Genomic DNA, 26,055 nt, shown 5'->3' with positions numbered 1-26,055 from the left:
ACATCCTGAATCCAGTCTATGGAAATCGTACACAGAGCCTGAGACAGTGTGGGGTATCTCTCTGACCTAGACCAGGCGCACACATACGTCTAAATTAGAATTAATATCTGGCATGTTAGCCAAATGCTCACAGCATCTAAAACGGGTGTTTTAGACGGGAATATTTCGGAATAATTATTCACATTAACTAAAGCCATACAACGCATGCGCGACAGACAGACAGACAGACAGACAGACAGACAGACAGACATACAGACACACGCACACACACACGCACACACACACACACACACACACACACACACACACACACACACACACACACACACACACACACACACACACACACACACACACACACACACACACACACACACACACACACACACACACACACACACGCCAGTCGTGGTCATTTAGGTGAATACGGAAGTGGGTGTGAGTGAGTTATTTCGTATTCTCTGTACTCACACACTCTCTGACTGAACGCGGACGAGGCGGAAGGGAACACAGGCACTGTGTAGCGTGAAGACAGAAGACGGCATCAAGTGAAGGAAAAGCCGACTCTCTTGCTCTGTACAACACACTACAGCCCAGAGAGCAGCGGGGCATGGAGTCTCAGCGCATAGAGGAAGCCAGGGGACCCGTGCTGCATATCGTTGTGGTCGGATTTCACCACAAAAAGGGCTGTCAGGTAGGTGAGGTGAAGCGCGGGCATGCTAGCAGCCTGTTAGCACTGAGCTGTTGACAGCCACTGTGTTCCTACTACACTGAATACAAATGTACACATTATAAATGCATTCAACAACCAGAAATGTATATTAGCATCATAACATAAACAGCTGGTGGTTTCCTGATCCATCCAGTTATTGATTAATGAAACTCGAGCTGACAGGTGAGTGACATCTTCCCTGTTTGTTCTTTTGTTTATTTTGTTACCAGACAGCATGGTATACACACATAATTCATAAATCAATTCATATTTATTATTATTACACAGGGTACATAGCTTTATGGTCTTAATAGCTTTCCTATTTTTAGAATGGTTCATGATTGGGGGGAAAAATATTTATGAATGTGTGGTTTTGCATGTAATAGACTCAAATTGATGATATAGTATTGATTTGTTTTGGTAATCCAGGTTATTGAACAAAAAAGGCAAACATTACATTTTCATTGGAAAGGGACATTTAAGAATCAATATAATGGCAAATGAATGGGAGTGGGGACAACAAGACAATGTTTGCTCTTTTTTATAGGAGCTATGACAGTATTGATTTGCACAAAACCATTGATATTATTCTTTCCCTGCTGCTGTGAAACGGATAAATGCATTGAGAAGTCACTGTCGTGAACATCATTTCCTCTCATTGCACTGTATTTGCCCTGGGCTCATATGGTTATGTAATGTGTGCATTGCTGAATTGGAGCATCTTTCCAGCCTATTCAACATCAAGCACAAGCGTGTTTTCATTAGGCTCACACAGGCTTCAGCTTGCTCTCTGGTGTGGACATTTGTCTCAACACAGAGGCAGAAGACTCCTTGCTTGTTGTTAGGGCTGTATTTTTACATTATATCGATATCGTGATTATGAGACTACCGGTAGATATCATTTTAGATTTTGGATATTGTGATATGTCATATGTCTTTTCCTGGTTATCCGTAAATTAACATCATTTTCTAAACGTACCAGACTGTTCCATTATTTTCCTTTACCCACTTAGTCATTATCTCTACCAATATCGCAGTATCGATCAAGGTATTTGGTCAAAAAATATTGGGATATTGATTTTGTTCATATCGCCCAGCACTGAAAACTCTAGCCTACAAACAACCTCTGACTCTGATTATTCCTGCTCCAGAAAGCCCTGCTTCTGTTTCTTTTGAACTGAACTTAATGGAGGGCAGCTGACAGACAAAGCTGTAAACCTGTTTTTCAAAGATTAAACTTTAACTGGGACACACCTGTCATTGACAAATGAAGTAGGTCTTGACAAACAAGATGGCTTGTAGTCTTCACCTGGTAATCAGTGAAAGTGTGTGTGAAGGATTCAGCTTTTTGCAACAATTAATGCATCTACTTCTAGGTAGGTAGCACTTCTTCCTCTTAACATTGCAAAATAAAAAATAACTAATAACCAATCCACCACATGTATAAAGTCAGACCGAGCCAGCAGCCAGCCACTGATCCAACCCTGTTGCTGCTCTCCATCTGTCTGTGGCAGTAAGTGTCTTTTCAGCTGCCTGAGAAACAGCTGTTCTCTGTGAAAGATAAAACGTATAGTTTTTATCAACTGAGACCGAGTCGCACCGCTGAACACCCTCCCCCCAAAAACCTGTTAGCTCTCAGCACAACAATGCAGAGCAGACAGAGCCAGCTCTTTGTTTCAGGTAATGGGGCTTGCTTGCCTGTGGTCTGGTGGTAGAGGTTATCTGATAGGGGTCAGCGAGCTCCCGCCGGGTATCACAAGATTGGGTTCCTGGCTCATTAATCAGTCTCTCTCTCTACCTCTCTCTGTCCTCTCTCTCTCCCTCTCTCTGCCCTCTCTCTCTCCCTCTCTCTCTCTCTCCCTCTCTCTGCCCTCTCTCTCTCCCTCTCTCTCTCTCTCTCCCTCTCTCTGCCCTCTCTCTCTCCCTCTCCCTCTCTCTGCCCTCTCTCTCTCCCTCTCTCTCTCTCTCTCTCTCTCTCTGCCCTCTCTCTCTCTCTACCTCTCTCTGCCCTCTCTCTCTCCCTCTCTCTGCCCTCTTTCTGTCTCCTGCTACCCACAGACACCTGTCTCCTTTCTTTGACACGATGCATATTGAGAAGACATGGACGTATTAATTAAGACCATTTTTCAGAGTCAAACTTACAGTACATGCTAGAGGAAGACGGTTCGTCAGTTTACTCAGTTTACTTTACGATGCAAACATAAAAGGAGGTGGAAGCTACGGGCCGGTCAAACGCACTGCGCCCCCATAAACTACCAAAACGATAGATTGAACCAAACAAACAAACAATGCTGTGAAAACCGGGCTACTGGCCCTCCTTCCCCAAAAGAAATGGGGAACAGAAAACCAAAAACCACATCACAATTGCTATAAAATTGTTTGTTGTATCACGTGTATGACTGGCTGTCATTTTGCAGGGCTTTCACAAGGATATGGAGTAGCTAGCTAGTTAGAACATTTTTGGCTGTAAAAGCCCAAATTTGGTGGCCTCTGTCACATTCTAATGCCACTATTCCATCACATTTCACAGATTTAATTACAGTGTTGCAGTTTGCCTACCCAATTGTAAACATGCAGTGAGTTATTAGGCTTCTTGTCCATTTTAATCCCAAATCAAGACTAGAAACCTTTTCAAGTCATCAAAGTACAAGTCAAAGTGAAGCCTTAAGTCTATGTCTCAAATCTTCTCTTTCTAGTCGAAGCTAACCATGTCGGTTCTCTCTATGTTCTTGTCTTTGCTCCCTCCTCAGGTCGAGTTCTCGTACCCGCCGCTCATTCCGGACGAGGGCCATGACAGTAACTCCCTGCCAGAAGAATGGAAGTACCTGCCTTTCCTGGCCCTTCCAGATGGGGCGCACAACTACCAGGAAGGTACGTTACACCCAAATATATAAAGTGTTTACTAACAACTACCAGGAAGGTACGTTACACCCAAATATATAAAGTGTTTACTAACAACTACCAGGAAGGTACGTTACACCTAAATATATAAAGTGTTTACTAACAACTACCAGGAAGGTACGTTACACCCAAATATATAAAGTGTTTACTAACAACTACCAGGAAGGTACGTTACACCTAAATATATAAAGTGTTTACTAACAACTACCAGGAAGGTACGTTACACCTAAATATATAAAGTGTTTACTAACAACTACCAGGAAGGTACGTTACACCTAAATATATAAAGTGTTTACTAACAACTACCAGGAAGGTACGTTACACCTAAATATATAAAGTGTTTACTAACAACTACCAGGAAGGTACGTTACACCTAAATATATAAAGTGTTTACTAACAACTACCAGGAAGGTACGTTACACCTAAATATATAAAGTGTTTACTAACAACTACCAGGAAGGTACGTTACACCTAAATATATAAAGTGTTTACTAACAACTACCAGGAAGGTACGTTACACCCAAATATATAAAGTGTTTACTAACAACTACCAGGAAGGTACGTTACACCTAAATATATAAAGTGTTTACTAACAACTACCAGGAAGGTATGTTACACCCAAATATATAAAGTGTTTACTAACAACTACCAGGAAGGTACGTTACACCCAAATATATAAAGTGTTTACTAACAACTACCAGGAAGGTATGTTACACCCAAATATATAAAGTGTTTACTAACAACTACCAGGAAGGTACGTTACACCCAAATATATAAAGTGTTTACTAACAACTACCAGGAAGGTACGTTACACCTAAATATATAAAGTGTTTACTAACAACTACCAGGAAGGTACGTTACACCTAAATATATAAAGTGTTTACTAACAACTACCAGGAAGGTACGTTACACCTAAATATATAAAGTGTTTACTAACAACTACCAGGAAGGTACGTTACACCTAAATATATAAAGTGTTTACTAACAACTACCAGGAAGGTACGTTACACCTAAATATATAAAGTGTTTACTAACAACTACCAGGAAGGTACGTTACACCTAAATATATAAAGTGTTTACTAACAACTACCAGGAAGGTACGTTACACCTAAATATATAAAGTGTTTACTAACAACTACCAGGAAGGTACGTTACACCCAAATATATAAAGTGTTTACTAACAACTACCAGGAAGGTACGTTACACCTAAATATATAAAGTGTTTACTAACAACTACCAGGAAGGTATGTTACACCCAAATATATAAAGTGTTTACTAACAACTACCAGGAAGGTACGTTACACCCAAATATATAAAGTGTTTACTAACAACTACCAGGAAGGTATGTTACACCCAAATATATAAAGTGTTTACTAACAACTACCAGGAAGGTACGTTACACCTAAATATATAAAGTGTTTACTAACAACTACCAGGAAGGTACGTTACACCCAAATATATAAAGTGTTTACTAACAACTACCAGGAAGGTACGTTACACCTAAATATATAAAGTGTTTACTAACAACTACCAGGAAGGTATGTTACACCTAAATATATAAAGTGTTTACTAACAACTACCAGGAAGGTACGTTACACCTAAATATATAAAGTGTTTACTAACAACTACCAGGAAGGTACGTTACACCTAAATATATAAAGTGTTTACTAACAACTACCAGGAAGGTACGTTACACCTAAATATATAAAGTGTTTACTAACAACTACCAGGAAGGTACGTTACACCCAAATATATAAAGTGTTTACTAACAACTACCAGGAAGGTACGTTACACCTAAATATATAAAGTGTTTACTAACAACTACCAGGAAGGTATGTTACACCCAAATATATAAAGTGTTTACTAACAACTACCAGGAAGGTACGTTACACCCAAATATATAAAGTGTTTACTAACAACTACCAGGAAGGTATGTTACACCCAAATATATAAAGTGTTTACTAACAACTACCAGGAAGGTACGTTACACCCAAATATATAAAGTGTTTACTAACAACTACCAGGAAGGTACGTTACACCTAAATATATAAAGTGTTTACTAACAACTACCAGGAAGGTACGTTACACCTAAATATATAAAGTGTTTACTAACAACTACCAGGAAGGTACGTTACACCTAAATATATAAAGTGTTTACTAACAACTACCAGGAAGGTACGTTACACCTAAATATATAAAGTGTTTACTAACAACTACCAGGAAGGTATGTTACACCTAAATATATAAAGTGTTTACTAACAACTACCAGGAAGGTACGTTACACCTAAATATATAAAGTGTTTACTAACAACTACCAGGAAGGTACGTTACACCCAAATATATAAAGTGTTTACTAACAACTACCAGGAAGGTACGTTACACCTAAATATATAAAGTGTTTATTAACAAAATGTCCCTCCTTGGGGGGGAAATCACTACCTGGAGTCAAAATATAGAGGATTGAGTCTGTGAAAGTGTCAGCATTTTGCCAACTGAGGATCTAAATGATAATTATTTTATATCATAATAATATAATTTATTTCAATTGTGTGCTGTCGATGATTTTTGTAAGAGCACTTTTCAGATTTTTGAGCATAATATTTCACCTCTCTGGGCTCTTTCCACATTCCTCTTCTTTGGGCTTATCCATCATAGTCACAAAGGCTCATGCCAGCTAAATAATAGTATAGATAGTCCACTATGAAATGTGATAGTCCCTCTGCTAATAGGATGGGGGTAGGTTGTCGTTGGCTCGTTGCAGCATTACTTGTTTTGGTTGGAACTCAGATTTTGGTCTCAAATAAAATCCTCCATACTGCTGTTAAATGCGTAACACTTTAGATTATGGAAGACATATTAACTATTAATATGTTTCTTATGATCATGCATATCAGTAGTGTATTCATTCATTATTAGTCATTACAAACTAATATTCCCTGTTAACTATGTGTTTTAAATGTCCGCCACGGGAGCTATCCAAAACTTGTGTTGCGAGCCTTTTTTTCGTTTATTTTCCTGTTTAGTACAGTTGAGCTCAGCACCAACCAGTGGATGTGCGTAAGTCTCTGGATGCTAACTATGTGTTTTCCCTCATTAGCCTCTATAGCAGTCTGTAAGGAAGCTAATTGCATATGAATCAGGCTCTTAAGGCTGTGTCAACGTCGCTTACGAACAGTGTTGGGGCGACACAGGCATTTATGTTCACAAGACGGGAGATGTCATCTGCACAAGCTGTCTCAAATACCCACACTCACACGGTAACGTTAGCAAATCAAGTTGACATTAACGGACAATTAACTGACATAATAAGCTTAACGTAAATTACGTTACCTGTCAGGCTGTCAGAAGACCTCTATATCGCTGTTTTTCTGCCAATACGTCCACACCAAGACTTGCAGCAGTTTCCCCTGTTTTTTTCTTTAAAATCCCTCCATGGTGACTTGTAGGCTACAGATGAGGATTTAAAATCCCTCCATGGTGACTTGTAGGCTACAGATGAGGATTTAAAATCCCTCCATGGTGACTTGTAGGCTACAGATGAGGATTTAAAATCCCTCCATGGTGACTTGTAGGCTACAGATGAGGATTTAAAATCCCTCCATGGTGACTTGTAGGCTACAGATGAGGATTTAAAATCCTTCCATGGTGACTTGTAGGCTACAGATGAGGATTTAAAATCCCTCCATGGTGACTTGTAGGCTAAAGACGAGGATTTAAAATCCCTCCATGGTGACTTGTAGGCTACAGATGAGGATTTAAAATCCCACTATGGTGACTTGTAGGCTAAAGATGAGGATTTAAAATCCCTCCATGGTGACTTGTAGGCTACAGATGAGGATTTAAAATCCCTCCATGGTGACTTGTAGGCTACAGATGAGGATTTAAAATCCCTCCATGGTGACTTGTAGGCTACAGATAGATGAGGGTTTAAAATCCCTCCATGGTGACTTGTAGGCTACAGATAGATGAGGATTTAAAATCCCTCCATGGTGACTTGTAGGCTACAGATGAGGATTTTTCTTCTCCTGTTCTGCCAATTTCTCCTAAAAGCCAATCATTACTATTTTTACTACTTCCATACTACGAGCTACTTTTATCCAGCTTGACTGAAGTTAAAAGCGAATCAAAGTTACACAGCAGTTTCCATCTCGATAGGACGCTCAGTCCAGCCAACCAATTAAAATGCAAGACAAATCAATGATGGCGTCTATGACATTATACATTTCCACAAGTGCAAGACACTGTCTGTAACTAGGCAGAGTGAAGGGCTGTGGCTGGGTGTGCCGGAGCAGGACGGTGGACCCGCTGCAGCATCCAATCAGATGCTCTGGTGCTGCCAGGGCCTGCCTTCCTCTCTATGTGTCTGTCTGCCTGTCTGTCTGTCTATCTATCTGTTTGTCGGCCTGTCTATCTGTGTGTCTGTCTGTGTGTCTGTCTGTGTGTCTGCCTGTCTGTCTGTCCGTGTGCCTGTCTATCTGTGTGTCTGTATGCCTGTCTGTCTATCTATCTGTGTCTGTCTCCCTGTCTGTCTGCCTGTCTGTGTGTCTATCTGTCTGCCTGTCTGTGTGTCTATCTGTCTGTCTGTCTGTCTATCTATCTGTGTCTGTCTGTCTGCCTGTCTGTCTATCTGTCTGCCTGTCTGTGTGTCTGTCTATCTATCTGTGTCTGTCTGCCTGTCTGTCTGTCTATCTGTCTGCCTGTCTATGTGTCTGCCTGTCTGTCTGTGTGTCTGCCTGTCTGTCTGTGTGTCTGCCTGTCTGTCTGTCTGTGTGTTTGCCTGTCTGTCTGCCTGCCTGTCTGTGTGTTTGCCTGTCTGTCTGTGTGTCTGCCTGTCTGTCTGTGTGTCTGCCTGTCTGTGTGTTTGCCTGTCTGTGTGTTTGCCTGTCTGTCTGTGTGTCTGCCTGTCTGTCTGTGTGTGTGTCTGTCTGTCTGCCTGTCTGTCTGTGTGTCTGCCTGTCTGTCTGTGTATCTGCCTGTCTGTCTGTGTGTCTGCCTGTCTGTCTGTCTGTCTGTGTGTCTGCCTGTCTGTCTGTGTGTCTGCCTGTCTGTCTGTGTGTCTGCCTGCCTGTCTGTGTGTCTGCCTGTCTGTCTGTGTGTCTGCCTGTCTGTCTGTCTGTGTGTCTGCCTGTCTGTCTGTGTGTGTGTCTGTCTGTCTGCCTGTCTGTGTGTCTGCCTGTCTGTCTGTGTGTCTGCCTGTCTGTCTGTCTGTGTGTCTGCCTGTCTGTCTGTGTGTCTGCCTGTCTGTCTGTGTGTCTGCCTGTCTGTCTGTGTGTCTGCCTGTCTGTCTGTGTGTCTGCCTGCCTGTCTGTGTGTGTGCCAGGCTCCATGGCCCTGACTCACAGTTCCACCTCGGTGACTGTGCTACTGTCACATTCAGAGCACATCTTAACCACATTAAAAGCCACTTTCCTAACAGCACTGCGCTCCAGCCTCCTAACACACACACACACACACACACACACACACACACACACACACACACACACACACACACACACACACACACACACACACAGACACACACACACACACACACACAGACACACACACACACACACACACCCCTCCCATCCCTCCCTCAGATGGAGTGATTGCTGTGGCTTGAGATAATGTATATTAGCAGCATGTGTTTGGCATGGCCTACAGTGGCCTGTAATTGACACAAACAGTAAAATCACATTTTCATAATAGAGACGTGAAGGCTTGCTAGAGCAGAGATCCAACAGAAACATTTAGAAAAGCAAAGCTAATGTACAGTAGCTAGCACCATGTTGAATACTGGAATAATAATACTGCTTTGTCATTGGTGAAGTAGACTCATCTTTGATCAACAATGCCCCACAGATATATGATGGTACTGTAATGTTGTGCTATGGGAGTAATTATCTCAACCTATTGTCCCTTTAAACACATTTAAACTAGTTCTGGTTCTGTATTCTCCTGTGCTTTAAACACATTTAAACTAGTTCTGGTTCTGTATTCTCCTGTGCTTTAAACACATTTAAACTAGGTAGTTCTGGTTCTGTATTCTCCTGTGCTTTAAACACATTTAAACTAGTTCTGGTTCTGTATTCTCCTGTGCTTTAAACACATTTAAACTAGTTCTGGTTCTGTATTCTCCTGTGCTTTAAACATATTTAAACTACTTCTGGTTCTGTATTCTCCTGTGCTTTAAACACATTTAAACTAGTTCTGGTTCTGTATTCTCCTGTGGTTGGATTCTTGGGCTTCATTCATGAACAAATCTCAAGCCAACTCAAGGAACAACACGCAAGAGTGATTGAAAGGACGGATGCCCTGCCCTCTGCCTCAGACTTCTCCCTCATTGGTCAGATGGGTTTTCAGCATACATGTATTTCACTTTGAAATGAGAATAGCAGAGAAACGCTCGCTCATCTTTGGCTGCCAAGTGCACTGATTTATTTTAATAGAGGGAATGCACGTGACGTCACGGACGCGACAGTCAGTGCGGGTACGCCCACTCAGCTGCAGTGAGTGTCAAAACGTCTAAACAAGCCAGGTGGCGCCGCCGGGTCACGGTGTTTAGCGTTCAGCTTCCGCGAGAAAACAACGAAAATGGGAAAGTGCTGTTGTGCCATTGACTGTAAAAATAGATTCAACAAGGCGTCGGAGGTATCTTTTTACAGCCTGCCGAAAGCTAATGAAACGGTCCCGGTCTTCTCTGCAGCTATCCAGGGTTTCAATGAGGGCTCATTAATTCTCTGGCTGTGTTTTATCTGCACAGATATAACGTTACATGAGTGACAGTGTTAACTATGAACAAAGCTAGCATGTGTTAGTGACAGCGTATGCTATATTTTTCTTAATAAAAGTTGTAATAAAATAAATATGTACCTCTCCACATACAACCAGAATATCCATTGCTGTCCTCGTTACTTTAATGTCGCCAAAAACAAATCCAGCCTTGAAGTACGACCACGCGTCCAGGCTCTTGTATGCTTTCATGCTTTGGTTTGTGTATTTCCCCGGCGTCGATATTAAGTACATATAAATGTCAGGAAACCCTATTCCTGGCCACATGTCTACGTCCATGGACCACTGGTTCTTTGGCAAGCTGTAAGGGTCACATTCGAGTCCAACTGCCTTTATTTTAAGCAGATAATCGTTTATATTAGCCGTGGTTTCGCTACTACCCCTGGCGGAAGCCACGTTTGTTTTGGAAATTTGACACTCAGTGCTGCTCAGTCCGGCTGAGGGGGCGTGTTTGGGAGGGGGCGTGGCGTCTGTGCATTCCCTCTATTACTTCTGAATAAATGTTAATCCACAAAGGTGTAACTGAGGATCAGTAATGCTTGAGGAAAACAAGATAATCTGATGTTCAGGGTGGGGAAGGAACACCAGTCACCAGTGAAATGTTAGTCAACTTTGGCTGCAGCAGATAAGTTTGTCTAGTTTACCTGCCAACTTGGCAGGTAAACAGCCATTGTGTGGAAGTCTATTCTATTATAACAAGTACAGATCCTGTACAGGCCCATGGCGCGTGTGTCAAATGCCACTAGCTGCGGCAGAAAACCGACAGATTACAGACAGATAGATTTCTGTAGACTGTGTCAACATGGTGGAGAGGCAGAACAGCAGCCTAGCTTCATACTAGCCTAGCATCGCATCATACTATGAAGTATGCTGCTATGTGTGTGGGTGTCCTTCGCATATCTTAAAGGAGAATTCCGTTTTATTACACCCCAGACCTTATTTCCAGTTTAAAATATGACGTTTTACTCACCCAGAGAAGTTTGGTTTCATTCTGATCGCCATAGAAGATATTCAGGTCCGAGTAGAGTCCGAACTGGCCAAAATGGGCGAAAACGGGGCATACGTAGTACACACTGTAAATAACGTATTTTCTGCAATGTAGCGGTTCATATCCTCATAATATATCGTTCATAAATGAACGTGAATCCGTCTAGTCTCCTCCGGGCTGCCTCGGGCAGCCTCGGTTTCCTCATCCAGGGTCTGCGAATCCAACTCTTGCCCCAAGTCCCGCTGAGTTTCCTGCTGACTCCTTTGTCTACCTGGTTATTGTCTACCAGGAATCACCGCGCACCGGGGCCATTTTCCCATGACTATCGACTTGTTTACAACAACAGATGAAGAGCTAATCGAAATTGAAGAGCGGACAAGGAGAGAGAGAGAGGAACAACAGGCCAGGGACGAACAAGTGTTGCACGGCCGAGAACAGAGTAGGAATGCCTCTATTGCATTCACAGACCCCGGATGAGGAAACAGAGGCAGCCCGGAGGAGACTAGACGGATTCACGGTTCATTTATGGGCGAGATATTAAGAGGATACTGTATGAACCGATACGTTGCAGAAAATACGTTATTTACAGTGTGTACTACGTATGCCCCGTTTCGCCAGTTCGGACTCTACTCGGACTTGAATATCTTCTATGGCGATCAGAATGAAACCAAAGTTCTCTGGGTGAGTAAAACATCATATTTTAAGCTGGAAATAAGGTCCGGGGTGTAAAAAAACGGAATTCTCCTTTAAGAACCGATCTACTTCACACTTGGCAGGTGTGTTGTTGCTGGAAACCCAAGGACATGTCATGCAGTGTCGGTTTTGGTGCAATTTGGGCACACAACACTCATAACATTTTTTTTGAATAAACAAGCGAACAGCGCTCTGTGCAGCAGTGGGTCGAACGGGCAAAGCACAGAAACAAACTAGTTGAATTCACTTGAACACATTGTACTCACATTGGGTTGAAAATGGGAAAGATTATTTTTTCCGCAACATTTTCACAACACAACCTGTCAGCTCCACGGCTCACTGGCCTTTGAATGGGCCGTGCATTTCTTTAAAGTCGGCAGGCATCCCGGTGGAGTGGAGTTTGCCATGTTTAAGCACCGTGATCGTCCTCAGCTTTGATTCCTTTGATTTATTTTTCCAGTATCTCCCTCTTGTCTTACATTATGTGGCTCAGGCTCCCTCTGACCTTCGCAGCCTCATGTTAATTAGTTGGTCTAAGAATTTAAGCTTATTTTGCAATTGCAAGCAATAAACAACTTTCTGTTGTGATCACTTGTTTTGGGTTTCGACATAGTATTATACACAGTGCCTTGTTTGTTTGTATCTGTCGTGTTCAGAAAAACAAAAAATATTGAACACAGTACAGGACAGGTGTTGTTACTGACATCTCTCTGACTCTGTTGTCAGGTGTTGTTACTGACATCTCTCTGACTCTGTTGTCACAGTACAGGACAGGTGTTGTTACTGACATCTCTCTGACTCTGTTGTCAGGTGTTGTTACTGACATCTCTCTGACTCTGTTGTCACAGTACAGGTCAGGTGTTGTTACTGACATCTCTCTGACTCTGTTGTCACAGTACAGGACAGGTGTTGTTACTGACATCTCTCTGACTCTGTTGTCACAGTACAGGACAGGTGTTGTTACTGACATCTCTCTGACTCTGTTGTCAGGTGTTGTTACTGACATCTCTCTGACTCTGTTGTCACAGTACAGGTCAGGTGTTGTTACTGACATCTCTCTGACTCTGTTGTCAGGTGTTGTTACTGACATCTCTCTGACTCTGTTGTCACAGTACAGGTCAGGTGTTGTTACTGACATCTCTCTGACTCTGTTGTCACAGTACAGGACAGGTGTTGTTACTGACATCTCTCTGACTCTGTTGTCAGGTGTTGTTACTGACATCTCTCTGACTCTGTTGTCACAGTACAGGTCAGGTGTTGTTACTGACATCTCTCTGACTCTGTTGTCAGGTGTTGTTACTGACATCTCTCTGACTCTGTTGTCACAGTACAGGTTAGGTGTTGTTACTGACATCTCTCTGACTCTGTTGTCACAGTACAGGTCAGGTGTTGTTACTGACATCTCTCTGACTCTGTTGTCACAGTACAGGTCAGGTGTTGTTACTGACATCTCTCTGACTCTGTTGTCACAGTACAGGTCAGGTGTTGTTACTGACATCTCTCTGACTCTGTTGTCACAGTACAGGTCAGGTGTTGTTACTGACATCTCTCTGACTCTGTTGTCACAGTACAGGTCAGGTGCTGTTACTGACATCTCTCTGACTCTGTTGTCAGGTGTTGTTACTGACATCTCTCTGACTCTGTTGTCACAGTACAGGTCAGGTGTTGTTACTGACATCTCTGACTCTGTTGTCACAGTACAGGTCAGGTGTTGTTACTGACATCTCTCTGACTCTTGTCACAGTACAGGTCAGGTGTTGTTACTGACATCTCTCTGACTCTGTTGTCACAGTACAGGTCAGGTGTTGTTACTGACATCTCTCTGACTCTGTTGTCACAGTACAGGTCAGGTGTTGTTACTGACATCTCTCTGACTCTGTTGTCAGGTGTTGTTACTGACATCTCTCTGACTCTGTTGTCACAGTACAGGTCAGGTGTTGTTACTGACATCTCTCTGACTCTGTTGTCAGGTGTTGTTACTGACATCTCTCTGACTCTGTTGTCACAGTACAGGTCAGGTGTTGTTACTGACATCTCTCTGACTCTGTTGTCACAGTACAGGACAGGTGTTGTTACTGACATCTCTCTGACTCTGTTGTCAGGTGTTGTTACTGACATCTCTCTGACTCTGTTGTCACAGTACAGGTCAGGTGTTGTTACTGACATCTCTCTGACTCTGTTGTCAGGTGTTGTTACTGACATCTCTCTGACTCTGTTGTCACAGTACAGGTTAGGTGTTGTTACTGACATCTCTCTGACTCTGTTGTCACAGTACAGGTCAGGTGTTGTTACTGACATCTCTCTGACTCTGTTGTCACAGTACAGGTCAGGTGTTGTTACTGACATCTCTCTGACTCTGTTGTCACAGTACAGGTCAGGTGTTGTTACTGACATCTCTCTGACTCTGTTGTCACAGTACAGGTCAGGTGTTGTTACTGACATCTCTCTGACTCTGTTGTCACAGTACAGGTCAGGTGCTGTTACTGACATCTCTCTGACTCTGTTGTCAGGTGTTGTTACTGACATCTCTCTGACTCTGTTGTCACAGTACAGGTCAGGTGTTGTTACTGACATCTCTGACTCTGTTGTCACAGTACAGGTCAGGTGTTGTTACTGACATCTCTCTGACTCTTGTCACAGTACAGGTCAGGTGTTGTTACTGACATCTCTCTGACTCTGTTGTCACAGTACAGGTCAGGTGTTGTTACTGACATCTCTCTGACTCTGTTGTCACAGTACAGGTCAGGTGTTGTTACTGACATCTCTCTGACTCTGTTGTCACAGTACAGGTCAGGTGTTGTTACTGACATCTCTCTGACTCTGTTGTCATAGTACAGGTCAGGTGTTGTTACTGACATCTCTCTGACTATGTTGTCACAGTACAGGTCAGGTGTTGTTACTGACATCTCTCTGACTATGTTGTCACAGTACAGGTCAGGTGTTGTTACTGACATCTCTCTGACTCTGTTGTCACAGTACAGGTCAGGTGTTGTTACTGACATCTCTCTGACTCTGTTGTCAGGTGTTGTTACTGACATCTCTCTGACTCTGTTGTCAGGTGTTGTTATTGACATCTCTCTGACTCTGTTGTCAGGTGTTGTTATTGACATCTCTCTGACTCTGTTGTCACAGTACAGGTCAGGTGTTGTTACTGACATCTCTCTGACTCTGTTGTCAGGTGTTGTTACTGACATCTCTCTGACTCTGTTGTCAGGTGTTGTTACCGACATCTCTCTGACTGTTGTCACAGTACAGGTCAGGTGTTGTTACTGACATCTCTCCGACTCTGTTGTCACAGTACAGAGGCCTATACCACGAAGCAAGATTAGTGGCTTAGCGAGGTAACTTCAGCTTTAACCCTAGGTTTGCCGTACCAACTTTAGACAGTCATTCGGGAACAGACTAATAATATCCAACGTGCGGATTTTGATTCTGACATACAGTAAAGCTTCACGATTTGCACTTTGAATGAATGAAGAAATAGGCGTGTCTGGCGCTGTAAAAGCTGGAGCAGTCCATATTGGATTGTGATTGGCTAGTTGTTAAAAACCACGCCTCTTTTGCTGGGACGAGCTCCCGTGCACGAGCATTTTCATGTGCACGTGCTCTCAACTTGATTAGAAAAACCTGGATCCACTTAAGGAGTTGAGAACTAGATTCGTGGTATGAGTTAGCTAGATGGCAATGATCTGGTTAAGCCAAACCAGATCAAGGGACAGATCCTGGATCTGCTTATCCTACATTCGTGGTATGGGCCTCAGGTCAGGTGTTGTCACTGACATCTGTCTGACTCTGTTGTCAGATGACAAAATGCAAGATGTTTATAAGTGATTTGATCGAAGCTCATAAAATGCCAACAGTAATTTCTGGGCTTTTAGCATTTTTTGAGCCGATCAAATCACTGTTTACAGTCTTCCAGTTGTCTGGCAACAGAAACAGAAATATATTATGTCAATGACATGACAACACCTGAATTGTGTTAAATGCTATGTTGAAACACAAAATAAGCAATCACAGACACCCTGTAGCTTCTTCTAAGGCTTCAGTGGTAAGAACTGATTTGTACCCACAGTACCCACCCTATTAAGACAGAGTGGAAGTATGTCCGCCATGTTTGTTCAAAGGGTTTATTGGCTGGTAAAAAAGTGAAAGTGTAAAGCTGGTTAACTTCAGAATCCACCTGGTTATTTCCCTTCCCTGCTAGAATGCCTGTTTGTCATGTTTCTGCCCTGATGACCACAAGGCTTGAAATGTGTGATGCATCGTTTGATCCTCTTGTTTTGCAGACACAGTCTATTTTCACCTCCCTCCGCTGAGTGGAGACATGAAGTGCGTCTACGGAGTGTCCTGTTATCGTCAAATAGAAGCTAAGGTCAGTCCCCCAATACATGTGTGTGTGTGTGTGTGTGTGTGTGTGTGTGTGTGTGTGTGTGTCTCAAGGTCAATGGCTTTGATTTTTCCATTTCCAGAGAGTTCCCCAAACTTTTGAGTAGCCAGTCAGATTGTTTGCGGCGTTTGTTCCAGTGGTCCTTTTCCCAATTAATAAACAAACCTCAAATGTATCCATGAGTGTGACAATTGAAATCATACAAATAAACATTCTTATAAAGGCCCAATGCTCAATTTAATTATAAATAAAACAATATCCATATTGTAAAACACAAGCACGTAATGTATATTTTTAAGAACAAAGAAAATACTAATAACTGTATGTTTCCCACAGGATTTGGAGAGATTGTGGTGGGTAGACCTTGCTTGGCCCCTCGTGTGGGGTTCGGGGGGCCATGCCCCCTGTAAGAACAATTTGTACATTTTAAACTAAAATGCATGAATCTGGTTCACTTTGAGAACCAATTTAAGAGGCTAGATCAGGGGTGGGCAATTATTTTTCATGGGGGGCCACATAAGAAACCCAGATTGTTGCCGGGGGCCGAACAAATATTGTCATGCCGTAACCCAGGAACTTTGATGATAGAGAGGACCACAAAAAAATGTCCTCGCCACCAGAGGGCCAGATTTTGCTGAGGGTTGGGGGCTGAACGGCGCTGGCGCGGACAAATTTGGGGCATTTGAAGTCAGGTTTAGAGGAATAACCCATTTTAAATGAACAGTTGTGATGTCATTATTCAGTCTTAAACACCAATATTTGATCCTTTTCTCACTCACTCCTATGTCACCACTTGCTCTCCCTGCAGGGCTTGAAATTAACTTTTTTCTAACTAGTAACTTTTGCTAATATGGCTGCTAGAAGTTACCAGCCAATTAGAATTTCCACTAGCCAAAATGTTTTTCTTGAAATAAACCAGAATATGAGTGGGTTAATTTAAGCATAAGTATCAGTAAGTGGCCCGGGATTCTCAAAGCCTGTGTTGAGGGTCACAGGAACAAAAATGCACTCTTGAAGCTAAATAAATCCAAAACCAACAAGTTAATTATTTACAGTTTTTTACTTCAATGTAGAACAGTAATTTCTTACACATGAGATTACTTTTAGCCTTTTAGTCATAAAGATTATTGAAAGATATTCCATATTCCAGAGTGAAATGGAGTATTGGCCAGAATGACATGAACATTTGGACACTTATTCAGTGGGTATCTTGTATGTTGCGTTCAGGTGCACTGTAATTTTTATTTTTTTAATTTTTTTTACAGTGTATAAAGTAACCGGTAGGCCAGAGGCCAGTAGGCGGAGAAATAGCCGGCTACCGGGGCTTGGGGAACTCCCGGCATTTCCAGCTCTGTGACTTATGACAGTCAATATCAGCCTTGAGTGTGTGAAGGCCCAGTGCAAGAAGCCTGAAAAAGAGGTGTATTTTCCTGACAGTAGATACAGATTTCATTACAACCATATTGAGGAAATAAAAAGACAATGTCCCTCGTCTCAGTTTGATCTACCATGACATCAGCAGACGTGTCATGATGGGAGGTCAGTCAGGGCCGATTAGTCACACAGTGTCCACTCACTCACACACACACAGTGTCCACTCACAGTGTCCACACACTCTCACACACACACACACACACACACACACACACAGTGTCCACTCAGTCACACAGTGTCCACTCAGTCACACAGTGTCCACTAAATTTTTTTGCTTGTGTTTTTACTTTTTTTGTTTCATCCCTCTCCAGACCCTAAAGGTGCGATTGGCTGACGTCACCAGGGAGACCGTTCAGAAGAGCGTGTGCGTCCTCAGTCGAGTGGTGAGTCAGTCAAGCTTCACTTCATATCTGAACAACATTACAACCTGCCTGTGACCTATAGTAAGGACTAAGCCCCCGTTCACACAGCACGCCGAAGCAACGCTCAACCGAAGCTGTACCTACGCTGTACCCACAAGTTTCATTTCGGCATCCTTGTTAACCGGTGAAGCCGTTCACACCACTCGCGCGCGTGCCACGGTGACGCCGTGCCCAAGCCACGCTCACGCCACGCCGAAGCGATCACTCAGGACTGACGCCGAATTTCCAAGCGTGACGCTGAAGCCGTGAAGCCGTGAGGCATGAAGTCAATTGGGAGTTGTGGGCGGATTCAAGGCGCGAGATAGGCGCTGAGAGGAAAAGAGAAGGCGTCTTGTGTGAACAGTAAGGCATACGTTCAGCTTGTGCCTGCTTCAAGCTTCAGTTCTGCTTACGTTCACCGTCCTGTATGAATGAGGGCTAAGGAGTTCAAGAGTCGATCATCAATCTGATAATATTCCTGTCAACATAGGCAGAATTTGAATGGGTGCCACTATGATGTCTAACTCTGCCCAATATCATGTCTTACCCCAAGTCATGGCAAATCTGAGTCCTTGAATTTGATGTGAAGTGTGAGAACCATGCCTAAACAATGGTAGTGTAGGAGGAGTGGCTTGTAAAGTAGACTAACCTCAGATCAGATAAAGCCCAAATTGACCGGCATTTGGGGCGGTGGCTGGTGTTCATTTCCCACCCCGACCCTGAAGCTGCTTCTACTGTTTCCCTCATTGTAAGCCACTCTGAATAAAAACTGAGTCTGCAAAAATGCCACGACAACAGGTACTCTGGATGATAGCATCAGCAAAATGTCACCACTAGAGCACAGTCTCTATAGCTGAACTACTTTATAAAAAAGCCCTGAAAATACTAGATAAAAAACCTTTTTCTCATCACCACTGTCATGTCATACGTAAATATGACATGCTAAGTTTTGAGAACTTTAGAAATTTCACCTCTGCCTGTCTAATATACAAAGTTCTACATGGACTGGCGCCGCCTCCTCTTGCTGACTTCATCAAATATCGTTCGACCGCACAACTCGACCCGTGTCACTCGGGCCATCACGAACAAGGTCTGTGAGGTCCCCTTTAGAAAAACTTGCTTTAGCCAGAGGACCTTATCCTACATGGGAAGCACCCTCTGGAATAATCTACCTCCCTTTATTAGAGAATGCCCTAGTCTCGCCACCTTTAAAGGCCAGTTGAAATTATGGCTCAGATCAAACCAACAATGTGATCATTTTTAACATATTGTCTGTCTGTTTTACTGCATGCTCTGTGTGTTTTACTCACCTTATGTTTTACTAACCTTTTATACTATTAATTTTTTGTACTATTAATTTTTTTTCTTTTCAAGATTACATCAACCTGCCATGGGACTACAGGTGGAAACTAGCCCTTGGGCTATAACCTGGCATATTTACTGTACGGCTGTACTGTCCATTAATGTGCAATGTCCCATCTTCTAAATAAATGAATCTGAATCTGAATCTGAAATGACAGTAGAGTCTCTGGATGATAGCATCAGCAAAATGTCACCACTAGAGCACAGTCTCTAAATGACAGTAGAGTCTCTGGATGATGGCATCAGCAAAATGTCACCACTAGAGCACAGTCTCTAAATGACAGTAGAGTCTCTGGATGATGGCATCAGCAAAATGTCACCACTAGAGCACAGTCTCTAAATGACAGTAGAGTCTCTGGATGATGGCATCAGCAAAATGTCACCACTAGAGCACAGTCTCTAAATGACAGTAGAGTCTCTGGATGATAGCGCCAGCAAAATGTCACAACTAGAGCAGAGTCTCTAAATTGAAAATATAAGATGCAAACTGCTCTGTCTGCCGTTAAAGGCAAAACACAGGATGATATAATCGTGAAATCATATCATCCTTATCGCTGGAATTAAGTTGGTTGATGTTTTGGCTGAGCAGGCTGCACAGCACTCACTGTTTAGTTGTTTAGTTTGAAATCACCAAAATTCATATTCAAATCAGCTTCATTGGTATGAAATATAAAGACACTTGTTTCCAAAGCAACAGATACAAATTAAAATTGATCTCATGAGTCTTTCATTGTCTCTGGTTTGGAACTGCAGTATGGCAAGTAAAGACATCTAGCAGCCAATGTGGCATTCTTTCCATCCCAAAAATATATAGTATTTTATTAGTTGGGGGAAGTTTGGGAACGTATAATGCTGCCACTCCTCCCTGACACACTGCTGTTTCTGGAGGGATGTCTCCGTCACGTAAACAAACACATTATGCAGTTAGATTTCAGGTTTGTAGGCATGTAGCTGAAGTATTGAGCCAGAGGGACTAAGACTAAGAGAGTAAGTAGCGCTTCGTTCGTTGTCTTGTGACCGTCGATGGACACGCAGTCACCGTTGTCGGGATCAAACATGTGACTTCTCAGTTACGGAACGCTTCCTCTCTGCCTCCCCACTTTGTCCCCACAGCAAACTGAAGCCAGCCTTGTAAGGCCCAGAGCCTGCTCAGTGTATTAGCAAATAGGGCTTGGCGATATGACTTCAAAATCAAGATCACAATTATTTCAAACTTTTACCTTGATTACAATTCATAAACGAGTATTTATACTATATATTTATAATATTTATTTATTTATTAATATAATATGCAAAGTGGTCGTGGCCCCTGCTGTGGGGGGCGGGGCGTCCCTTATTTTTTCTTTTCATGTATTATATTATCATGCTGCTGTCAAAGCTTAGTCTTAGTGCTGTGCGATACCAGTCACATATGTGGAAACATGCGTATACGGTAATTGTCTTTTATAGCAAGTGCAATGGTTGGTTTGTTTTGATTTGTTTTTAGGGATGTATTGTATTGTGTTCGTGTGTTTTATAATGTTGTATGCTTATAATGGACTTTGAGTCTGTAAATAAAGCTGATACGTTTTTTTTAAACGCTGCCCTCATAGTTCTCTGACGAGGTCTGTACTGTAAATATACCGTTATAGGAGCCCAATCTGATACTGTTAGCTACTGAGTTGTCTAACCACCGGATAGCTTGGCTGACGTGCTTGCTATGATGTTAACGCTAGATATACGATACCATCTTGTTGTGTGCTGTATAGAAAAACGATTGAGGCTGTTCTTGCTTTGCCGAAAACAATACAGTTATTGCTCCTGTGCACAAAAGTGAATACAGACCATTTCTTTGTCCAAAAATACCAAAGGCAGAACACACCAAAACAATTGTTACCGCCACAGCGTAGCGAAGCAGTCAAAAACCCTTTACCCTTCCGAGGTCAAACACCTGGTGAACCATAGTGAAGAAGACAGTACTATATAGATCACCTGAGCCCAGGTAATATGGCACAGCGACACTCCATGGACATACAAAGTATTACACATAATAATCACACAGGAAATAAGACCAAACCAAATTTGGCTCCTACATACTATATATGTTTTAGTCAGCTCTATGTCATCTTCCTCCTCCACCAGTGCTCGTGAATGGATTATGTGTAGGACGGGCTTTTGCACTTTTGTATTGAGCTAAAAACAAGCAAAGCAAACAAGCAAAACATATAAATGTCGATACTGCATTTATTTTGAAGATTATGACCAGACACGTGTTTGTTTGCATGGCTTTTGTTTTGAAATAGGCCCACGGCCGTTTTGCATCTCGCTGTGTCGCGTGACTTGACAGTGGAGCGAGAGGAAAGCAGAGAGCGATCACAGAAGGAGTTTGTTGTCATGTTGTAGGGAGGATTGTGTTTTACACCTAGCTAAGATTTGAACGCAATGCAACATCTTCGCTCTGAGTGAATGCCTGAACGCGGACTAACGTTAGTTCAACACATATTTTTAAATGGGACAGTTGATGTATCGGGGACAGTAGTAACCGAATTAACCCACATACATGTGCAAGATTAAGTCGGTTAGAGTTTCTAAATGTCGGTTTAGATACATTTTCAGTTAATTACTGTATACATTATCAGTTAATTGCCCAGCTTTAACAAGAAATCATAGGATGTCAGAGCTCTTCTCCTGGAGTCACAGTTTTGGGAGAAGTTGAGCAGCAGGAGTCATGAATTAGCATTGCTTGGCCCTGGATGATTTTGTTTGTGGGACATACTAGAAATGACAAACATCACACACACACACACACAGACACACACACACACTCCCTGTTTGACCGTTTGTTTTCATTTTCAGCCTCTATACGGTCTGCTTCAAGCAAAATTACAGCTGATCACACACGCCTACTTCGAGGAGAAAGACTTCTCACAGATCTCTATTTTAGAGGTGAGAATGGAGTCTGACAGAAGCCGTCCACTCATGGTCTACGTGTCAGTTATTATCACCTTGTCTTACTTCCTGTTTCCTGCTCTGTTTCCATAGGAACTGTATGAACACATGAACGGTTCTCTGAGGGGTTTGAGTCTGGAGGGCGCACAGCTTTACTTAGGTATAATTTTGTATCACTTGTTTGCAACTAAGGCTGTAACTAACGATTATTTTCATTATTGATTAATCTGTCAACTATTTTTTTGATTAGTCGTTTCATCTATAGAATGTCACAAAATGGTGAAAAATGGCCCAAGATGACATGCTCAAATGTCTTCTTTAGTCCTGACCAACAGTCAACCAAAAGATAATCTGTTTATTGTCATAGAAGACTAAAGAAACAAAAAAATATTCACATTTAACACATTCACTGCCAGCCGTTTTTTTTTTACTGTAGGTAGGTTCTGCCAGAGGGTTTTTTTGAGGATTCTGGCTCATCTTTCAAGACCCGAGGATTCTTTTCTGCTAAGATTTTGTGAACACACAATATCTCAAAAGAACTAATAGAATGTGTGCTTTCTCTGTCTAAAAGAGTTAGTTTGTAGAGTTAGTAGTTATGTAAGCATTAGCAGTTGAATACAGCATGGTTTCAGCGTCAGAAAAATTATTCTGAGATAAACGGCTTTTTGTGAAATTCGATAGAACAGTCACTTTAACCATTCATTTTTGGCATCAGTAAGACGTCAGACATCTAAACAATAGTTTTGAACAGTAATTTCCTCCATAACAGCTAGGGATGCACGATATATCGGCAATCATATCGGTATCGGCCGATGTTAGTCATTTTTTAACATATCGGTCATATCGGTATCGGTCAGATGTTGCAATGTTAATATCGGTTATCATTATCAGCCAAATTCTTCACATTGATATGAAATAATGCAGTAAATCTATGATTTATGGGCTTTTCCAAAGGCTTTGCAAATAAAGAAACGCATAACTTTTTCAAATTCAGTGTTAACATGTGTTTTTCAGTATGTACAAAATGTGATGATCATAAAAATGTGGTTTTATACAGATCATATCGACATCGGTAAATATCGGTTATCGGCCATAACAGCAATGTTAATATCGGTTATCGGCATCGGCCAAAATTTTCATATCGGTGCATCCCTAATAACAGCAGGAAACCCCCCTCTGCTTCCAACTCCTCCCTCCGTGTGTGTCTTCTTGGCTGCAGCGGCCGTGTCACACAGCTCGTTGCTGCTGCTGCTGTAACCTCGCGTCACCAGGCTCATTGCTTTGCTGCTGCTGTGCCTGTCTGCGCGGCCGCTCTTTGAGGAAGTCTGGATGGACTCGCTCGTTACTTGGAGTTTTGGTTGAGAGCTTTGATGAAGCTTTTGCGATTCTGGTCATATTTATGCTGCGTGTTTCAAAGTGTGTTCCACCCGTAATCTATTATGCAAATTTACAATCCCGCACCGCCAGCAATCAGCGCGAAAACGAAAGCGTTTTCGCCAATCCATTTTCATGAGAATGGCTTGATCACACTGCTTTTTGCTTGCCTTCCTCTAGTCAGGAGAGCACTGTCGCCACTTAGTGGGTCGGTGGAATGGGTTGTACACGTTCGGTAGCTCCAATAATTTTATAGGAGACGTGGGGGGCATTGATCCACGTAGCACCGTCAAAAAAAATTTTTTTTTTTTTGACGTCTCAACTCGTCATTGGCAGTGAACCGTTGGAATTTTTTTGACGAGTCAACTCGCCATTGGCAGTGAACGTGTTAAGAAGCTGGAACGAGATTTTTTTTTATTTTAAATTTTATTTTCTTTGACACAAATTGCTCATTATAGTTTTCCCTTTTCAGGCTATTTTACTTGATTAATTATTACAAAAAAAAACTCCAGAAGCTGCAGATATATGAGTAATTTCTCTCTCTCTCTCTCTCTCTCTCTCTCTCTCTCTCTCTCTCTCTCTCTCTCTCTCTCTCTCAAAAACATTCATGACAAAAATTAGGAACATCTTAAATAAATGTGTTTTTAGATATTTAACATGTTCAGACTTGAGAAGCGCTGCTCTAAAAGGCGTCTTCAGCGTGTCAGCTCTGATTGAAAGGGGGCTTGTTGCTGCAGTTGATGATGTTGTAAAAAGAGTTTGACAGGTGCAGCGTGTAATGACACTGTTCTCAGTCATGGAGAAGAACAGGTGTGTGGTGGAGTTCACTGTCACACACTGAATGTTCTTTCAGGTTAGCTTTTGTGCTCCTCATCGTTGATGTCCTCTGGGCTGGAAATAAACACAAATCACTGGCCAAATGCTGGTGACTTTTTTTTTTAAACCAAGGCCTTTTTATTAAGGGTTTTCATGGTATATAAAGTACAAACAGTACCATTCCCCTGAACCCACCCATACCACCACCACCACCCCTAGACCTGTACCAGAGGGATAAAGCTAGTCATATTCCAATATTGTAAGAACACATATAGAGATTAATAATAATAATCATGCTGATGACTTTTTGCTGGTAAGATTTCTCGACACTTTTGCAGGTATCCAAGTCCAACCATCATTTAGAGGTCCAATTCTACAAAAAAAGTACTAGAAGTGGCTGTCTGTTTTAACAGTAGTTTGCTGTCTTATTTTAATGACACATTTCCAGAGTTACAGGTGTTTAAAAAACAAACAACATTTGCGTTTCTTGCATCTTCCCTGTCTGTGTGAGGCTTGTCACCATGCAGTTGTGACTGCCTGCCTGCGCCTTGTATGCAAAATGTTAAGACATTTTTCTTTTGGGCAAATTACCTAGTTGACATTCTGTTTATTTTCTCCCCTCAGGATTATCACCAAGAGATTTAATACTGCACTTTCGACACAAGGTAGAACATTTTACTGTTTGAAAAGTGATGTTAAGCTTTAAAACGAGGACACTGGTATTATTGTATATATGTATTAGTACAGGAGTATTATGTATTATATATTTTTTATGTTAAATTGGACGCACAAGCCCGTATTTATTAGTCACAGACACATGCACAGGCGCCGTGGAATGTATCTTCTGCGTTTGACCCATCCTGGCTCGCCCTCCTCCATGGTCAGGCCAGGAGCGGTGGGCAGCTGCCCTAGCCTGGGTAAACCCAGCCCCCAGTGACCTGCTCTCAGGCTCACCCTGCTTACAGTCACAAGGTGACTGGGAACTGAGAGAGCAGGTCACGTGGGGGCTGGGTTTACCTAGGCTACAGCTGCCCGGGGACCAACTCTTCCAACTGTCGCTGGTCGGACGACAATCTTCTGCATGTTTTTAGTGGGGGGTTATATATGGAGGAAACCACAGGGGATACATAGACAAATACAAAATAGTTCTCGATTGAAGGCCACTGTGAGGACATACAGTATGTTGTATTGGTGCCGTAATTCACATTAATTCAGATTTCTTTTTATGTTTTGTAGGTTCTCATCCTCTTCAAACTCATTCTGCTGGAGAAGAAGGTATAAATTC

General features: G+C 42.2%; 1 protein-coding gene across 1 annotated transcript in view; it reads left to right on the top strand.

The window, feature by feature from the left end:
- The first annotated feature begins 559 nt into the window (after positions 1–559).
- Positions 560–26,055, top strand: part of avl9 (AVL9 homolog (S. cerevisiase)) — an 80,421-nt gene continuing 54,925 nt past the window's right edge. The window contains exons 1-8 of the mRNA XM_083656558.1: positions 560–694; positions 3,463–3,583; positions 16,355–16,440; positions 18,201–18,272; positions 22,488–22,577; positions 22,674–22,740; positions 25,395–25,435; positions 26,007–26,045. Of these exons, the coding sequence (XP_083512684.1) occupies positions 611–694; positions 3,463–3,583; positions 16,355–16,440; positions 18,201–18,272; positions 22,488–22,577; positions 22,674–22,740; positions 25,395–25,435; positions 26,007–26,045 (600 nt within the window). The 5' untranslated portion in view covers positions 560–610. The remainder of the gene's footprint in view (positions 695–3,462; positions 3,584–16,354; positions 16,441–18,200; positions 18,273–22,487; positions 22,578–22,673; positions 22,741–25,394; positions 25,436–26,006; positions 26,046–26,055) is intronic.

Source organism: Poromitra crassiceps (assembly GCF_964638095.1).
Source record: "Poromitra crassiceps genome assembly, chromosome: 2".
NCBI lineage: Eukaryota > Metazoa > Chordata > Actinopteri > Beryciformes > Melamphaidae > Poromitra > Poromitra crassiceps.
Note: the sequence above shows the minus strand (reverse complement) of the source record. Positions and strands in the feature narration are given on the sequence as shown.